The sequence below is a fragment of the Cariama cristata genome, unplaced genomic scaffold, assembly GCF_000690535.1.
Source record: "Cariama cristata isolate BGI_N322 unplaced genomic scaffold, ASM69053v1 scaffold13920, whole genome shotgun sequence".
In the NCBI taxonomy this organism is placed as follows: Eukaryota; Metazoa; Chordata; class Aves; order Cariamiformes; family Cariamidae; genus Cariama; species Cariama cristata.
The window spans coordinates 24,792-44,513 of record NW_009595375.1 but is presented as its reverse complement, the minus strand read 5'-3'; the positions used below and the strand labels follow the sequence as shown (position 1 = coordinate 44,513).

The 19,722-nt window shown below is 41.2% G+C and overlaps 1 protein-coding gene across 1 annotated transcript in view; it reads right to left on the bottom strand.

Moving 5' to 3' along the window:
* Positions 1-243: 243 nt before the first annotated feature.
* WDPCP (WD repeat containing planar cell polarity effector) overlaps positions 244-19,722 on the bottom strand; it is a gene marked incomplete at its 5' end in the record, with an annotated part of 41,274 nt that continues 21,795 nt past the window's right edge. The window contains 3 exons of the mRNA XM_009701849.1: positions 244-455; positions 9,840-9,942; positions 15,610-15,673. Of these exons, the coding sequence (XP_009700151.1) occupies positions 244-455; positions 9,840-9,942; positions 15,610-15,673 (379 nt within the window). The remainder of the gene's footprint in view (positions 456-9,839; positions 9,943-15,609; positions 15,674-19,722) is intronic.

Here is a 19,722-nt window from a genome sequence, read left to right as displayed (position 1 = left end):
GCCAAACACCTCGCCGTTTGGTGGCTAAAAGCCAGGGCCTAAGGTAAGCACTTTGTGGCTGTTTCTCTTTGGCCACAACGCATCCTACGTAGTAAAATAAATAATTAATCGTAGCCAGAGTCTTTCATCTGGTTAATAAAAGTTTGTATTCTTTAGGCAGAGGTGTGGTGAAATTTAGCAATGAACTTCAAATGATGACTCAGGAGAAGTTTAGACCCGGTCCCAAATCCTTCCTCCCGTGGCTTAGGCGGCGCAGTCAGAGGGTGAGCTCCCGTAAGGCTCCCGACGGTTCACGAGCAGCAACGCTTCCCGGTGGCGTAAGATCAAGTCCTGGGGTTGTTCGGCAAGGTCTCTGCGACGGCCCCAGAACCTGCTCTTCACCTGGTGCACTTCAGGCCTGTTTGGATATCTCCGGGGGGGATTTTCAGCAGTAAGAACATTAGCAAAGGAAATGACTAAATTTAGCAGAGGCATAGGAGTAACCATAGCCAGATGTAGCAGAAGGTAGGTTACACATAGTAAAAAATATAGGCTAGCAGATGTTATGAAACAAGGTCATATTTTCGAAAAAACTAAAGTCATGCATAGGTTTTTAACATAATCCTACAGGAAAGAATATTGTCTTCTGTGCTCCTTTACAGTGAAAATTTTTAAACTATCAGTTCAGTGGTTAATCCATGGGGTCCAGTTTACGTGAGGACCATACCCAGACTTTTTACCGATCTTGCGGCATGCAAGGACTCAAAGCGACGCTCAGAGCCATCCCTGGTGAAGGACAGCGAGAAAGTCCTTGTAACTCCTGCCACTGCGTCCTGACCAGACGTCGGGCTGAGCGCTGAGCACCATCCGGACAGGGCTGTGGGGTCAGGCACGGCAAGGCTCCCTCCCGGCATCACACGCAGCCTTGCAGACACATTGGAAAGGCATCACTGTAAATACAGGCGAGGAGCGAGGGGGAAAGCTGTGCCTTCCCAGAGGGCAGAGGAGATGCAGAGGAGATGCAGGGACAGGGGTGCCAGGGAGCCCGAGCTCCCGGGGAAGGCCCGGGGCTGGGAGGGCAGGAGGCAGAAATCAAGCGGCTGTTGCTCCTTTGGTTATCATAAAGATGAAAAGGTGGGACACTAGCAGCGTACCTGCAGTAAGCAACTAATTACAATGATCACCATACATGCTTATAAGCTATTACTAATGAGATCTTTTCATCATAACATAATATTTTGCCATTTCATAATATCAGCCTTGCAGAGATAAGCAATGCTGCCTCACAGTCTATTTTTAAGACTGAATTTTACAGTTTGACATCTAGGATGATTTAGGACTTTTGGTATCTTGAATGCCATGAAAAATATTATTGAAGGGCAGATATTATTCATGCATGAGTTCAGGAGCTGCAGCAGTCTCATGGCACTGAGATTTTAAAGTAAAAAAGAAGTCTCGGTGCAGACTAACCAACAGGAAGGATGTTTAGGGAAAAGATATTGCAAATAGCTGAAATGAAACACAGCGTGTATGTTGAGGCAAGGAAAAAGTCATCAATTCTGGATGTACTTACTGCCTTGCATTAGGCACTGTTGATCAGTTTTTCACCAACGCTTTTTCTTAAACAGCCCATTTCTTTTCTTCTTCTGGCCAAGTTTGGCACTTCAGAAAGTGCAAGACTGACAACAGCGATGGGTGCGAAGCTTACTCTCGGGCCCCGCTGAGCTTCTCCCTATGGCTTCCACCAGCGATATCCTGATTAGAATATCACCAGCCCCGAGACAGGACTTTAACAGGGAACTTGGTTTTGTTAGGCTAAAAGCGTTCAACAAGAACTAACATCAGGTCATCAAACACCTTTGCTTTTGTTGCGGGAGTTTTTCAGGGGTGAACTGTCAAGCAGTCTCCTGTGCAGGAGTCTTTGGAGGAAAACAGCCTCAACCTCTGATTTTGCCATGAGCAATTCCACGGTATCCCAACTTAAGGGCCTGTGGCGTGGCTGGGGAGTGCAGTGAAAGAGGAGGCAATAAATAAATAGTCCTTCAACGTTTTTGTTTGTTTGTGCGATCAGAAACCAGATGTGCAAAGATTCTCATATTCCCAAGAGTTGGTCCTTATGAGCGCAGGAACCTACAGCCTTCTCCTGATGTTGCCTATGCTATATCTGAGCATTACTTCTAAAACTCACCCGCATGGGGAATATTTGGTGATAATTCTTCAGTAGGCCATTATAAAAAGACTTAATGTTGAAATATTGCAATCGAACGTTAAATGGCCACCTCGCATCAGCCCACCATTACGCCCCTTTTCCAATTCCTCTGCTGTCATGCCACTGATGTGATGAATTGCAGCCTGTCACATCACGTTACGTTATGCAGAGCAAACAGGACAAAACACATACCAACTGCCATGCAAATATGCGTTTGCCAACTCTTTTTGGCGTGTAGAAATGCAATCGGCGAATTCCCTATCGGAAAACTAGAGGCTCAGGGATGGCTCTAGGGTGTGCGAGACAAACACGCCTCTGACACACCGTGAACTTCCAGAGACGCAGCGCTCAGCCAGCTACAGCAATTATGAAAGCGCCTCCCGCTGTGATTATTTCTCGTTCTTTCAGAAAAAAAGCAGCAGCGGATTCTGCGGCTGCTGATGTCATGAAGCAAAACATAAATACGTAATAATTAATCTAGTGCCTGTGTTCAGGTTTGGAGCTATTTTTATGACTGGCCAGATTTTGGCTGTGTATGTGTAAATATAACACCCACTTATGTACACACACACACACGTGCATACTATGAGATGTGTGAATATACATTATGTGGCTTTTAACTGCAGCCTTTTAGCCTACATGTGGGCCTTTTGAAGCTAATGGGAGATTTACCAGGGGCTTTTTCACAGAGCTGTAGGCAAGACTGGAATCCAGAACATATGAATATTATACTATAATGATATAATGTAAATCATCTAGTTTGACCTACAGTGAATTAGAGGCCATTAAATTTCATCCAGGTATCCTACACCGAGCCAGAAAAACTTGTGTTTGACTAATGCATAAATTGTATTTGGCTAAAACCTATTTCCCAGAAAGGTATTCATTTAGACTCCATGCAAAGACACTTTCCATCCATCAATTTCTTTGATAGTTTGTTTCAACAGTTATTTTAACTACGTGTGCTTTTTATTTAAATTGACTTCAGTCTATGGAGTCGGTGCTGAGAAGTCAAATTCCTACTTAAATTCCTAGCTATAATGTCAATGGCTACTTGAGTACTGACTCGCTTCTCTCTACTTCAATGCCATGCCATGGGCATCCCTTTGAGATCCTTTACGCTTAACTGTTCTTTATCATGTAACATCCTCACCCAAGGAATATCTCTGTGAACTGTTTTCATTTTTGTAACTTACTTCTTGATATGTTGCCGCAGAAAATAAGTTGTTTACCTGGTAATTGGTGTCATCTATTCTCTATTGTCTATGTGCATCAACTTTGCTGGAGGCTATAGGGATAAGATGGAAATATACTGAAGAGATCTGAGATGAGAGACCTCACGTACCTTGCAACAACCTAATTGTTAGTAGAATACATCCGATCAGACACAGACAGCTCCTTTCCGTTTCCAGAATTTGGAAATACCATAATTTCTTTGTTTATAAACCGGTCGCAGTACATAGCTACAGATACAAAAAATTTAACTCCCTAAAGCGGGCTCTTCCAGTTACTGATTTTTCTTTTTTTTTTTCTACTCAACAGATCATTTAAAATGAAGGCAAAAGTTGGTTAATCTACGACTTCTTGGTAAGACTTTTTTATAGTAAATAGGGCATAATTTTATTGCTGACAGATATTAGAAAATATGAGGATCACTAAAATTAAAATATTAAGGAGAATAGTGTCTTCATTTCAGGCACATAGTGGTGTTTTTTAAATCAGGTTCTGTAATGGGCAAGAACATGCCACGATAAAGAAGGGAAAAAAATGGAATGCCATGATTATTCTAAACTTGACAGAAAATGATAAATCTCTTTCAAGTGAAGATACACCGATCTTTGTGTAGACCTCTGCAGCTAAGCAAACCAGCTAGCCTTTGATGTACTTATAATTATTAGGGGCTGAGGATTATGTCTTTAGGCAAAGCTGTCTAGCAGTGGGAAGGTATAGATCAAAACTGACATCATGACACAAGCAAGCGGAGAGGTGAGATGAGGTGGAGCCAAAAATAGTTTGGCATTACTATAGACCTTAAGCAAAACAAACGACCCCACTTCTTGAAAAGAACACAAGGAGGGGAGCAATTAGTGCCTGTAACCTCTCAATAGAGTAAAATCCTCACTACTAGTTGGAAAATTTAAAACGTAATTAACAAAAAGCTAAACGTTAGAATAAAGAAGAAGATTCAGCAGATCCACTTAGTTATACAGGAAAATATTGTTACACTCCCAACGAGGCAGCTATGCCAGGCCGTGAACTGAGAACTACCACTGCAAGAGGGTTCCACGCCACAGACGTGGCGCGGGGTGCCACCAGCTCCTCTTGAAACCAGGGGACTCGAGCAGTCCGCACCAGGTAGAGCATCCTTCCAGACCACGCTGTCTGTTGTTTTTTTTTTTGCAGAGGGCAGGAGTTCTGGTAATTCCAGGCCCACACATGAGCTTGTTACTTGCTAAAATCCCCATCCCAAGCCCACCGAAGGTGGTGGAAATCTTTTCATTGTGTTTAGCGTGCTCTGTATCAAACGCTGCTCGTGGCTTGATAAGTGCAAGAGAGTGTACACATGAGCACAGTTAAATCATTTCAAACTACTAAGGATCTTCAAAGACACTCATCTGGTGTGGTACGAAATTAAGAAAGTACCTGTGGAAACTAATTTCTTGCCATAGGTTAACTGCCAATCATACTTAAAAAACATTTTTCATTAAAAATGTTTTCCTTACTCTCTGGGGGAAAAGTCACATTATTAGAAAAATAAAAGCAAAGGATTTGATTCCAGAGGTTTTGATTGACTTAAACTGAAAATCTAAATAAATAAATAGGAGATCTAACACTTACAGTGAAGGGAGCAGAGCTCCAATAAACTGTAGCATAAACAGGTGTCCCCCGAGTCTTTCCAGATCACAGTTCACCTGTGTATTGGATAATACCTTTGAAGCATGCCATAAACAGGTTACGCAGTGAAATAAAAATCATGCCATGAAATAAAAGGCTAAGATTCTCAGTTAACTTGGAACTTGATAGCAAGAGAAAGACACGTGTGCCAGGGAAGAGTAGGAAGCGAAGAAGGCTTTGTCATCAGCATCAGAGAGGGTACATGAGGTCTATTGCTTGATAGATGCAATCCATCATTATGGATCAGAAGAGGAACAAATGTTATCAACTAGGCTAAGGCAGGGCCAGAGAAGGTTACAAAAATAGGGGAACAATTCTAAACGTGGTCTTAAAATGGAAGGATGCTCGCCAAGACCGTCAGGAATAGGGGAAGATCTGAGTAAATAACAAGCAGTTTGGAGGTAGCAGACTGTGTGCAAGACCAGACTGTTATCTCAGACACACTGTATGGAAGACAAAACGCTACAGCACGTGTCATTATTAATGATCACAAAGAACATGTAAGCCATTCAGTGTAAAATGCCATCACAGAAATAAGAAGAAATTCATAAATCTTCCACTTAAGGTTCAAACTGGTGACATTCCTTGCCAGTAGGGTGAGACATTTAGGGCCCCTACATTTTGAATGTCATTTTATGAACAGTGTGGGAAATCGGACCTCAGTCTTTGTGAGAACTGATAAGAATTCCTGTCTCACTTGCGAACATTACGGAATACTTCCAGAAATGTTTTAAAATTCTATTTTAAGCGGAAAAAGCTCAAGCGCTTTCATGAAACATTACTGAACCACCAAAATGTTAGCCAGTCCCATCCAGCATTTCAGAACAACGCAATTACCTCAACAGCAGTGTTTTTAGTAAGATACCTCTGTTAGAAATGTTGCCTAAACATTTAGTGTTACTAATATTCTGTGTTTAATTCTAAGTAGAAATACAAGGCTTCCCAATTTGCCTTTCAACTATGCAGCAGTTACCTGTCTTGTCACAACACGAATCCCTTTTGGGTGAAAGCTATCGATTTGAAGGTTAAAATCACCTTGCGAGGCCCTAATGTAATTTGTTGGAAGTTGGCCTTGGGAAACTTTCTGACACTGACTACATATGCTCTTCGTTGGATATTCATTGAGCAATGATGTCTGAAAGGCTGAGTCCTTCACCTCCGTGAGCATTATTAGTTGCGGCATTTCTTAACAGGCTGTGCCATGTCAGTTCTTTGCAACTCAAGTTTTACATTAGCAACCTACAGTTCACAGCACTGAACAGATGCACTCTTCCACCACGGACAATATTGTTCCAGGAGCGTATATGCGAGGTTACACCCATAAACAGAAATTTTTTAGTAACCTACAAACATTGTCAATATTGAAGAAAGTCCTCTCTCTTTTAATCAAGGGAAATTAGGGGCACAGCATACATTTTAGGCAAGGCTAAATGAGAACGCCCTGACCTCGTTAGGGAACTCGTAGATCTACTACAGAACTAATTAAATACTTGGCAGAGGAAATCACAATATCTATGGCCACTGGTCTGCTGATCAAATGGGAGTGGGGAAAGAGAGAGACAGCTAATGCCGTCTCTGAGATGTACAGTACCCTTACTTCAATCTTCGCATGCCTCAAGATGCATTTTCACAGGCAGTCAAACATAAAATCATATGAGAATAATTTTCTTTAGAAGATTTTAATCAGTTGAACAAAATATCTGACTTTGCCAAAACCATAGCAGGGAATAGCAGCAAGCTCACTTGACGCTTCATCTTGCTCAGCAATATCCTCATCAAGCTACTACGCTCTGAAGGTCTACCTGTGTTTTTACCACGTGCACCCAGACATTCTTAGCTTTGAGGGTGGCTTCTTCAAAACAGTGTATAGCAAACCATAACCATGTGACAAACCCAGAAGAGCTAAAGTTCAGAACATTTTAAAATAATCAATCTATTTTTGTTTTTTTCTTGACACAAATCTTGATATATGTGAGGAATCTACCAATGATTACAGAACTCTGGATGACATCTTTAAATTTCAGGTGAAATTCTGTTGTCATTCTACATTATTTGTAGGAACCTGAAACTTTTCCCAAAGTCTGAGTTTGAAATATATTATGTTTGAAGTGAGCCCTGTACACAGAAATATCTTGACAAATTAAACATTTCTGGGGCTAGATGGAGTGCTCTCAAGGGCTTGGGAATCAGCCAGGAGCACTGACTCATGTTGTTTTCAAGTAGTGTTGAGCCGAGTTTTGGGGACGGGCTTGCTCAGGAAATATCATCAGATGTTGATATACGAGAACGGTTCACATTAGTAGTATTTAGGACCAAATATTATACTGTAACATATATACGAAATACGCTGTAGAGAGGCCAGATATTATCTAGAGATGTTCAGTATAACTTGGGATCACTAGCAGTGATTGCACCTTGCTGCCTCTGTTTGCTTGGGTTGCTGCCTTCTTGTAGAAGCCTGAAGCGGTTGCTCCAGAAGTTTGGGGGTTGATCTGGGAAGTGTCACCACTGGGCAACCGAGCGGCTGAAAGTCTCAGGGAACAGGGACTAGATGAAGAGGACTGGGCTTAGGAGACAGTTAGGGGACAGAGACTTGTTTGAAACTGCATTTCAAAGCTTCTGGCTCTGGCATGAGTTTTTTCCTCCCCTCTCAAAATGTTAAACACAGTAATTCACACATAAAGCACTTGTTATCTTTTGTTTCCACTGGGTCCACAAAGTTCATGCCTCATGATACCTTTTTTGCTAACAACGGTTTATGAAATAAAAACATCATCAAGAAAGGACACTGGAACAAAGTATAATAAAACAAAACCTGTGGCTGAGATTTCACATGTTTAAGGTGAGATCTAATCTGCAGTGAAACAAACTCACGGGAGATTCCTGCTTATTTTCATATAAAATTAATTGGATGCAAACTCATTACTGCTTATAGACTGAAGCTCAGTGACAGTTTGTCCCAGGGGCATTGAAAAGTATTTGACATCATCCTGATAGTTAATTATTCAGCAAATAAGAACACTTTAAAGACTTTATCATATAAAATGACTTTAATAATTTATGCTTACGGGGCATTACAGAGGTAGCTGTAGGACTGCTCTGAGGGAGGGGAAGACTCTGTGCCTGCACATTGATAACTGAACTGTGGTAACACGCGTATTACATCTGGTATCCAAGACAGACATTTGTGATCACCTCGGGTTTCTTCCCTACCCCTCTCTTTGCACCTATCTTTACAACACTACAAAAGGCTCTCAGTAAACTTAAAGATAGCCTAACTTCAGAGATCTAGTAAGAGCAATAGTTTGCAAGGAATTAAATGAAGACACAGATTAAGGCTTAGATTTTCTGGATTAAGTGTAAGAGAACGCCTAGTGATCAGATACAAGCCTTAGGTATCTTAGTTCTATTAGGTGCAGAGGACCACTACCTAAGAAGTAAGAGAACAGAAAGCAAGGGAGATGTCACTGTACACTTTGAAGAGTGCCCAGTAACAGATGACCTAAACAAACGTAATTTTTGGCAATTCTAGTTCTGAAAGGGCTTGCCCAAAGGCCCAGTGGTGGTGCAAAAAATGCTTGAAGTGACTTAAGCTTGAAAATGAAAGACCCTAAAGAAAAGAGTTCAGGATCGGCACTGCTTGATTTCTACTCTGCTGGAGACGGAAGGAGGTGATACTGTACTGCATAGCCTTGAAAGTCATGGATTTATACAACATCTAGAAATAGCCACATAAACGCACATACTGCCTCTCTGCACTTCTGTATATTTGAATGGCATTTGCTTGTATGCTGTGGGTAAACACCAAGATGGACAGTTCTAAAAGAATCCTATGTTACCCAAGATCTCAAAGGTTTGGTGACTCCTTCTGTGTCTTGATTATATTCTACTTCTGGGCCTGGGACAAGGACAAAAGCTCAGTGATTTCCTCTAGTATTCAAAGATGCAGTAGAATAATCAAAACAGCACTGTGCATATTTTATACAAACATTTTGTGCTCTTTTTTTTCTCTTTGCTTACTTTCTCTCTGCAGGGGGGCAGCCACCCAGACTGAGACCCCTTCTGCTTGGTTCATGCTATAGGCCCGAAATCAGAACGGTCTACGTGTTTGCAGACATCTCTTCATGACAATTCAGAGGAAACACAAGGAGAAAGCGAGTGAGTTATGACTTCCCCTGCCTGAAAAGTTGTCCGTGTTTGAGCCACTAGTCTAACCCTGCAATTTTTGCATTGATGTTCCTTATGGAACGGCAAGAATCCCACTGCACGCAAAGCTGTTACTTTAAAGCCAGGATCTGAGCTTGTGTTCACATCAGTAAATGTTTCATCCGAACGCTGCCAAAGCATTCGTGATGCGACTCCAGTTATCGGCACAGTGTGCACGAGCCAATATTTAGAGGTGAATGAGATTGCCATACCTGGCCGTTAACGCTGGTACGAACAGATTTTCAGATTCAGTCCCTTACCTCTTGCACTCAGTTCAGTTTGTACAGCCTGAACTTTTCTATATACCCATAGCATAAATCTTTTTTGCTTCGTAGCTATTGCGTTGACACAATCCTCAGGTGGGTACTGAAAGGCAAAGCTACGTTATTCTTACAAGCCTGCCTCTTTAGTTAGGAATAAAAATACTGTCTTGCTTTCAGAGAAAACAACGCAATCGAAACAATAACCCCCCTACAAATATAACACGGTGTTGTACAGGACAGGTATCGATTAAAACAAAAAGGGCTTTTTAAACACCATTAATTCTTACCAATTCTAGTAGTTATTGATTCGGCATCAATGTCATTAGCCTTTTTCTTTGCCACTTCAGCCAGTGCCAATTCACCCTTATCTAGTGCAAGGTAATGGATGTCCTTTGGAAATAAAAGAGAAAAGAAAAAAAAGATTAATCTAAAATGAATCTCAGAGGAGTAACAAAAGGGATTTTGAAAGAAAGACGTTCTTTTATTATTTAGATCACAAACACAGATGGAACTGATGAACCTACCATTACATTTTCATTCCCTCCCAATGCAAATTTATTATCTTACTTGTGCTGTTGAATACAGCAATGAATAAAACACTGACCAATCGTGCACTGATAAAAGTGAAGCTATTGACTCAGTCTATGGAAGAAACCAATCTCTCTGCTTTTAAGGTAACTTCTGTGGTGCAACATGAATTAAAAGAAGGTTGATAGGAGGTGGCTCTGTGTAAACCAGATCTGAAGTACTTACTGGAACTCTTGTGGCCGACAGCCCCTACTTGAAGCGTGCTCAGGTTTCCACCTAGTACGTGAGTTTTGGGGTAAAGCTCTTTTGGCACTAATTTTTGTTTGGCGGTTGTCATGTTACACTTACTGCTCCTTGAGTAAGGTGACAGTAGTCCTCCCTGTGCTGATATCGGAGGTCACACGAGCATCAATGGTTGCACGGTGGCTTTAACACCCACACAGGCGGCGTGCGGCCCGGGCACCTCACCCCCGCCACGGGCGCCGGGAGCCCGGAGCCACTCTTGGACTACAAGGCGCTTTCCAAAAAAGTTGGAAATATTTCTGCTGACAAATTGCAGTCTCGCTGTCCTTGGTTTTGGCCCTTGAAGTAAAGTTTTGTCCGTGACCATTAATAAAGAGACAATTAGCCCCCCTCTCCTTTGGCCACAGGCTGCTCCGTGCATGAACTGTGACACAGGAAGCGAGGGAAACCCAAGAACAGTTTTTTCCCCCACTTCTTTACCGAAGATGCCATTTGGTATCCAAAGATTTAAGTTATTCCTGGCCATTGTTTTGCAATCTATCTCCATGCAGGAATTTAAAGGGAAAAGGAAAAATATTTGCTGGAAATATTGACCTCTGCATACCATAAAAGCAACTACATTCTCACTAATGCGGAATATTCCAGGTGAAACTGTCCTTCTCAGTGTGAGTTTATTGCCACCTTCATCAACATGATGGAAACTCTTACAGGAAAAAGCAACCTTACTCTAGAAAGAGAAGCGAGATGAAAAAAGTGAAAGTAGTAGTGTTAGGAGAAAAAGATGCCGCTTTTCTTACCCCCTCATTTAATAATAATGATTAAAAAAAATTAAAACAAAAATAAGAAGCAAACTGAGACTGTTAGGGAAACCGAGACTGATTACACAGGAAAACCTGGTACTGACTTGCAGGGTCCCAACAGTCTGCAGGAGACGGCAACGTTTTCTAATTACAAACACAGGTGTGACTCAAAAGACAGTGCAAGTGTCTTGGAGCAAAGTAATGAGTTACGAACTTGTTGCGAACTCTGTACTTCCTCTCTTTGTAGGTCTAACACGGCTGTCAGGAGAGAAGGGCCTGAGTAGCAAGGTATGACTTCTACGAAGATTAAAACAGTAGATATTGTCAGCTTATTTAGATAACAAAAGAAAACCTAAGGGCTCTTGAACAAGTCTGAACTTACAAAGATTTGAATGTATAGGCAGATTGTGTTCACTAATTTAAAATATATTCTGACTACGCTTAATGACTGTCTTTTTGTAGTTTAAACTAAGAGAAGTGTTGTACACTTCAATGCCATTTTAAATAATAAACTTGGGGAGGGGATGGAAACGACTGCAGAAAATGACAATGTTCTTTCAGTGAAGAGGTTGTGCATGCTGTGTGCATCAAAACATCTGTTGCTTTCAGGTCTTGGTTTTGCCCATGTTTTCTGTTTTGAGTAAAGAAATGTAAAGATGCTACATATCCATTGCTAACTAACAGGGGCCTTGTAAGAAATAAAGATATAGCAATAGGCTGGTAAATGGCTTTCTTCGTGGTTCCTCAACTTGCTGTCACAAAGAATTAAAAAAAAAAAAAAAAGTAGCTCTTATCTCTATCTCGAAACAAGTTTTAGAAAGTAAAGATTACAGATATAAAAACTCCCAACTGGACAATTGCAGATCAAATTTAGGTGTTCCTCATTTAAATAAGCTAGCAAAATCGGAATTTTCTAAGAATTTATAACTGAGTAGAATAAAACTAGAAAATAAATAAAAGATAAAGAAGAAACAGTGGATTACAAAGTGCCTCAAAGAAGGACAGGAAAAAAAAAGAATTAAATTAGCTGAATATTCATTACAGAATTTTTCACACAATTATCTGAGACCTTATCAGTCTAAAGATCACGTCCCTCTCAAAAACAATGGTGACAATAAAAACAATTTCCAGCTGCTTACCAGGAGTTCACTGAAAGAGCTGTATTTTATCATTTACCAGTTTGATTACTTTTTGGACTACTTCCTTTTTACCCTCATCTTTGTGACTCACAGAGCTGGCCCTCGGTGAGCAGAAGGCATTTGAAACACTGATGTGCACTTGTCTATAGGGTATTTCTGGGCAAAATTCCAACGTTTCTTGGAAACATGCACTTTCCTCATCAGTGTATCGCCCAAGATCTGACAGTTTTATTAAAGTGTCTTTTCCTTGCATTTTTTGCTACCTTTGGTACGTGGGATGGCCTTTTGAATTTTCAGCAGCTGAGAGCTGGAGCATACTACAAAAGGATTTCAAGCTAACAACCCTTCTATTGCTTGATCTTTTCTGTCACAGATTGGATCAGTCACTGTCCAATAAATGTAGCTGTTGATCAAGATATTATGTCCTTTTCAGTTTTATTTTTTTATTGAACTTTGTAGGAGATGATAATAATTGATGGACTTAGATGTGACGTGAGGGTAAAGCTTATGGAGAGACACAGCAGTGTACATGTGTCTTGTTATGGCATCATATTAGTGACGCTATAGCTACAGGACTAACTTTTAAGCCTCTTTTTTTTTTCCCCCCTTTTCATTTCTATGAAAGAAATTAGCCCTCAGATAGCATTCTTTCAAACTTCTTTGCAATCTCAAAACAAATAACAGGAATGCTGCAGAGCCCTGTTTGGTGAAAGAGATGCTCGGGATAAATTCTCCTTAGAAGTCTCCGAAGACGGGTATTCAACGTTTGGATCTTCCTCAGCCTCTGTTATATCTGCTCCTCTCTATCCTTTTCCTTTTTTTGTTCCTTCTCTGTTCTCCTCTAATAAATAGATTTTTTTTCTTTCTCATTTTGCTTATGTCATCAGATATCTTTCTTTAGTCTACCATTTAGTCTTTAAATCCCATTAAATTAACTGGGAATAAGGCGACGTGACTCCTAGAGCCATCTGAGGTTTTATAAATGGATTTGGTTGGTCTGTAAAACAACAGTACAAATAATTAACCTATATATTAGTTATTCGTACTGCACATAATTATAAATGTTTTAAATACAGGTAAAGTCAAGTTGGATGTTATTAATTGCATTTTGACCTATATAAACAATATATACAAGTTATTCAGTGCTAAGCAGAAGTGATGGATGCACAAACATTGCTTAGCAATAGTATTGTTTTACTAATACTTAGAAAGACTGTAAGCTTTCAGGGAACAGGTTATCCAATTTTCACACAGTATTTAGCGCAATGAAGCCCAATTCCCTAGAAATTACCGTGGCACAAATAAATACTTTTTATGACCTATGCACCTTTAAACTTCTTGAGTCCTGTCCTTAGTAGCCTTGCAGCAGCGCCACTGTTAGCTTATTGCAAAGTTTGTTCATTAGTACCTTACTTAGGAGACGAATGAGCAAAAGGACATTTCCCCAGAGGAGGCGGCGAGTTAACAGAGGATTCGAAGAGGCAGGTGTGTGTGCTGCCTGTCGCATAATTTAGGGGAAACAATGAGGAACCTCAAAGGCAATGCAAGCAGAACGAGGACAATACAGAACTGGTTTTGATCTCACAGTAACGTAAGCCAGAAAGAACTATGTGGAAATATATATTTACGCTTAAAAGCACTGGTGAGATGGGAAATGGAGAGTAGGTGTTGAGAGAGGAAAGGGAAAACAAAGAAGAGTAGGGAAGGATGGAGCTAATTTCTCCGTGAACATCGAAACTCCTCTTGAAGACAGCTGGAGAACCTTTGTGTTGAGAGGAGGACACGTTACCGCTTGCGGAGCCAGGTACTGACGGTCCCTCTCTCTCGTTAGCAGCTCTGTACCCATCCCTTGCCCCAACGCTGGTGTTCCCCACCCTGGGCCTGAGATGCTCCCTCGGCCCTGCTGTCAGCGGAGGGATGAGGAAAAGATCACGTAGGAACTGCTCTCTGCCATACGAGAGAGGGCCCTTGAGATGGCAGGCCAAATGCTGGGTCATTTGTTCTGCCAGAAGGGCTGAAATTACTCCGGGAGAATTTATGATCTGTACGGTGGGAGAGACCCCCCCCCAAAAAAGCTGTAACCTGCTACAGACGTGTTACAGTCTGAATCTTATATCTGGCTGCAGCAGCGCTTAGCTTGATTAGGTATAAAATTTGTACTGGAGAAGTTACATTTAATAAAGAGAAAAGGAAAAAGATGAGCTAAAGAGAGGAAAAATCGAGGAGAGTAAACATAAAACATGTAATGAATTTCCTAAAAGCCTGACATTTCCATCACATTCTTTTGAAGCATACTTAGAAAAGTTTATCGCAGTATTCACATCTTTCTAATTAGATGGAACAAGCCAGATGATTAGAGCCGTGAAAAAAACATCAAAAGGTTCACACAACTTTTTATATAATTAGAAGGGAATTTTCATAACCCATGAAAGCAGGATTTAATTGTGTAATTTAACATACAATTTAAATATCAAGATCAAACTAGCAGGGCAAGTGACTTAATGGGATAAATGATATTAACATCTAGTGTCAAAGCTTAATTTAAACAACAGAATGTCTTCATTATGCAAAAGAGTCAAGCAAACGAATCATTCAAAGGGCCTTTTTTTCAACAAGCCCCTTTCCTATTGTTTCTTTGAAAACAATGAAATCAGCTGTGGAGCAGCAACATGCTGAGAGACGAGGAAAGCACGATTGGCTTTGTCCATCTGACCTCACTGTGACATTGTGGTGCAAGATCTCATAAAACAAGAGCCTCCTGCAGAGCTCACACAGGACCTTTTAAGAGCTGGTTAATTTTACTTTTGTAGCTAATTAAATGGGAGGGGGCAGAGAGTGCATGAAATGTAAAAACCCTTGTGTTGATGCTGCTGAGCTTTGTTGTTTTAAAAGTACCTGTAGAAGCGTTCATAATTTGTCACTTTTCACAAAACCCTAAGAGACAAACTAAGAGCATTCAGGATCCCCAGGATATGGCCAGCTCTTCTGTCCAGGACTCAGCAGTTGTACTTCTTAAAGGAATGGATTAGAAATGTGTAAGCTTATTAGAGTGAAAGATGACATTCACTCACATCGGGATAGATGAAGAAGGGGAAAGTTCAAAAACATTTATGTTAATTCCTGGAAAATAAAGAATAGCCTTTAGGCCACGCTACGGAAAATGTCAATGACTCTAAAGATACTCAGTTCCTATTGAACAGATTCATGATGGCAAAGGGCAAACCAGGTAGACACATACTGAAGACAGAACTACTCTAAGACTGCAAAAGTCACGGATCCATTTAAATGTGCGCAAAAGCTGCCAACTACTGTCCTGACACCAGGCTCTGTCTCCAGAAATGACTCACCATAAACAGGTCCCGAGCACCGATGTCAACAGCTAGCAGAAACGCTTTCTCAAATCTCTGATACCTGCAAGAGAAAGGAAACACGTCACTTGCTGAAGACAATTTAAGAGCTGCATCAAGTTTTGTTAATGGGCAGGTGGAGTCCTTCAATTCTCATCAGAAGCGATGCCAAACCTTCATGGGGAAACGTGATACGGTCATACTTAGATTGCAGAACTATGAAGTAGGGCAGCGACTACTCTTAACCTTCTTCGTTGTTTAAAACCTTCAGCAAGTGTTACGTTCCGTGTTGAGTCCCATCGCATCTACCTGAACCTGATGGGAGCTGAAGGTACTGTAGATCATAACAAATCGCTCCTTTGAAAGATACCAGCCACAACATAGATAAATGCTAGCCCCAATAACATTGGTAGGAACCTCAAAATCCCCTACAGAAAAGACTAATCCCAAATCTCACAAGACTTCAGAGGTCCTTGTAGACGTTTGCCTTGTGTTTTGTCCTCACAGGCCCCCCAGTACAGTTCTCTGAAGTTGAGTCATGCTAAACCGTCATGAGTCCCCAGGGACCGAAAAAGGTAGGGGATGACAATGCTTTGCCTCTTAACTCCCACAGCCCAGTATTAGCACAGACTCCTGAGAGTTTTCCGAAGATCCTGTGGTGAAGAAGACTGGGTCAATGAGGTAAAACAAGGGGCAAAAGAGTAACATTCACAAGCAAAAATTACCTCTAAACGTGCTCTAGAAGGCACCACCTGAGTATCACCTAGAGATGCAGCAGAGTAGGAAGGGAGCAGCGTGGATGCGGCACCTCACCTTTACCGTTAACCCAGGAGGCTGTACCGTGGCATACCGAGCCCATCACTGCGGGGGGCTGAGGGCTTGCTGAACAACAAACAGCTCCTTCCATTTGTAAAGACACAGACGGGCACCTTCTTCTGACCCAGAGACCATACACCATCTCCTGGCCATTACAGCAAATACCTACACGAGATGGAGATACTGTGGAAGGCTGTATATATCCTCTTGCTTGCAATCCTTGGGAATTCCACAGAAGCAAGAGGAAACAAGCCATCCATCAGCAGCTTTCTGAGAACATATACAACATTGCACTGGCAAAGGCTAATCCCAATGGGAAATTCTGCATTGGGCTAATGCCTCTCTCATACTGGATGTAGATAACCGCTATGTGATAATCATAGAATCATTACGGTTGGAAGAGACCTCAAAGATCATCAAGTCCAACCATAAAATAATGCTGTACACCATGAGAAAGTGATTCTATCTGCACACATTTTCTTCTAACACGTTTTAAAGTGTTTAAAAACACCTACAAAACCAGATTTGGTGATTATTTTTAGGTATGCAAAACAACAAAATACCCCAATTTTATTTCAGTTGCAAAGTAGAAGACTGATTCCATATAGAATGGTTTCTGTATTTTTCCCATTACTGGTGAGGTTTCCCCCTTTTCATCTGTTAACAATTCCAACAACAGATCAGTCATAGATGCTTGAAGTTTGGGAAGGAGAAGACTTTTTTTGTCCCAGGGGGAAAAGGCAGCATTGGAATTTCTCCGTGTCAGAAAGGTGTGGTCTGCGTTTGCCCCGCGAATACTGTCAGACAGCATCGTATGGACAGCAGTATGTATACAGTTCTGTACCTTGAGGGCATCTTAGGAAACAAGGGGCAATGTTGTAGCTCTTCCTCAGGCCAGTGTGAACAAGAGGGAAACAGGGGAATCCTCCTTCCCCTCGGTGGGTGAAGGAGCCCCACACGATCCCAGTACCACACCGGGATTCCCGTCTCCGGCCAAAGCCTACGGGGTTTTATGCCCCCCTCTTGCTACAGCCTTATTGCTCTCGTCTCTTCTACCGCACACCTGGAATGATTCAGCAGATTGCGCGATAAGAGCCGGCGAGGACTTTTCCTCAAGGAATAACATTCGCGACAAGAAGGCATAATAGGTTAGCTTAAGTAGAAAAGGAAATGCTCTCTCCAGGTGAGGTTCCTAGGAGCCGGAGCGGGGAGTCCTCCCTTCCCTCCCTACAGCTAATCTCCCTGCTGTGTCCTCCGAGCAGTAATTTGCAGCCCTCCTCACGGAACCTGTTTAAGGGAGGGGAAGAGATGAATTAAGGTTAACCTCTTGATCACTGGGGAACAGGCAGTGCACCACCGTTTTATCATGCACATCTATGTATCTGAAGCTTTCCAACATGCTTTCTACGAAGGATTTTCCATTAAAATAGACGGTGTTGTAATGCTGCTTCTGAAGCTATGCTTTAATTAAGACAAATAAGTACATGTTAAAATATGTGTATCTTGAATAGCTATCATGTATATCTTTTTCCGGCACATTTTTCTTTTCAATTATGGATTAAATATACATTCTTAGTACTTAGAGGGGAAACTGGAAACCAAACAGAAACCGGCTATATGACTAGCTAAAAAGCATGTCTGCATCATTATTTTGTTTTTCCAAAGTTATAACTATACAGACTATTTGAATGACATTTGCTTTAGCCAAGGCAAAAACGCCTGCAACCAAAAAATGTAAAGTAACTTTTTCATTTGATTGACCTGCAGAATGCAGTCATGGCCTTAAGCAGTCAGTTCTCTGCTGTTTCACAGAAATTTCAAATTTTTTTTCCTTTAATCAACATACACACTTCAGTCTCATTACGGCCCTTATTCATAAAACTGTGAAGTTACCTCATTATTTTCAGATCTGTACTGAGGAAGAAAACAAGGAGGGGAAAAAAAAAAAGACTATCCAAGAAATGCTCTTCACAAACGAAGAGAGCTGGATATAACAATCACAGACACTTCACAAATTATTATAAATGGAATTGCTTTAAAATATGGTAGAGGTTTCAAACAAAAGGGACAAGTTTGCATTACTTAGGCAAACAGTACTAGATCAGTCAAGAATGTCCAGGGTTTTTTAAACTAGCTTTACTAGAAGGTACTTATTGAGTCTCTTTGGCATGGAAGTTGTGCTGTTTTCATTCTACAGGAACAAGTGGAGAGAGTCCTGTACACCACGAGAGAGACCTCAAGCTAATAACGCCTGGTTTATAAGCATGTTTTGCCACGGGAAGACCTCTTGCTATCGCTAGCACACTTCACTTAGAGTTTATCAGCTCCTCAAACAAACAAAACCCAAGCAAAACACCCTCCCTGATGCTCTCGTGCTGCAATTGCAAGGTACAGTATTTGCTTTCTAAAATGGCATCTACAGGGTGCTGGTCTTGGAGTGAGTGTCTTCCCACCCCTCCCTCCACCTTCTTACTGCTCGCTTCACAATAACTCCAGCAATCAAGACTTATACGTCTCTTGAAAAAGAGAGATAAGAAATCTGCCTGTAAACCATGAAGTTCAGCCACTTGTTTGGTCAAAGCGACAGCCAACAGAAATATGACCTTCAAGATTAAAACTCTCAAACTGCGATTAACTATATAGGACAGGCAGGAAAACATTTCCCAGCAAGCTGTTTAGCACATACAACACTAAGTTCAAATTCTCACATAATAAAAAAATACCGTTACTATATGCACTTCTGCAACCTTTCTACGTATCCTACAAAAATTTAAAAAGACAGCTATTAGTACATCTGTTGTACGGACGAGGAAACGAAGGGGAAGTGTGAGTGATAACGACGAGGGTCAGGCAGGTCAAAAACGGTCGAGGCAGAGAAGAGCCCAGACCTGCCCGCCACGGCGGAGTGGCAGACCTGCTGCCTGCTTCCATTTGGAGAATGTGACTTAACTGAAAAGATGCCAGGAAAGCACTTCATTTTTCAATAAAATATGTAACAAATTAAAAAAAATTAGAATTTTATCTATTAACTTCAGAGAGGCTATTGTTGGTTTTCACCAGCATAAATAAAACCAGAATCAAATGCCCAGGGTTTCGTCCTGCTGGATGTTCAGAAATACGGTGATTTTAAATACTGTAGGTCAAAACCACGTGCATGGATTTGGGCCTGGGGAGAAAGGAAAAGAAGTCTCTTCAATTTTTACAAGAGGTTCTACAAATAGATCAAAAGACAGAATTTTGTCACCTGTATTCCACAACGCCTACACTGAATGTGGTACTTAAAGACAGAGACATTTT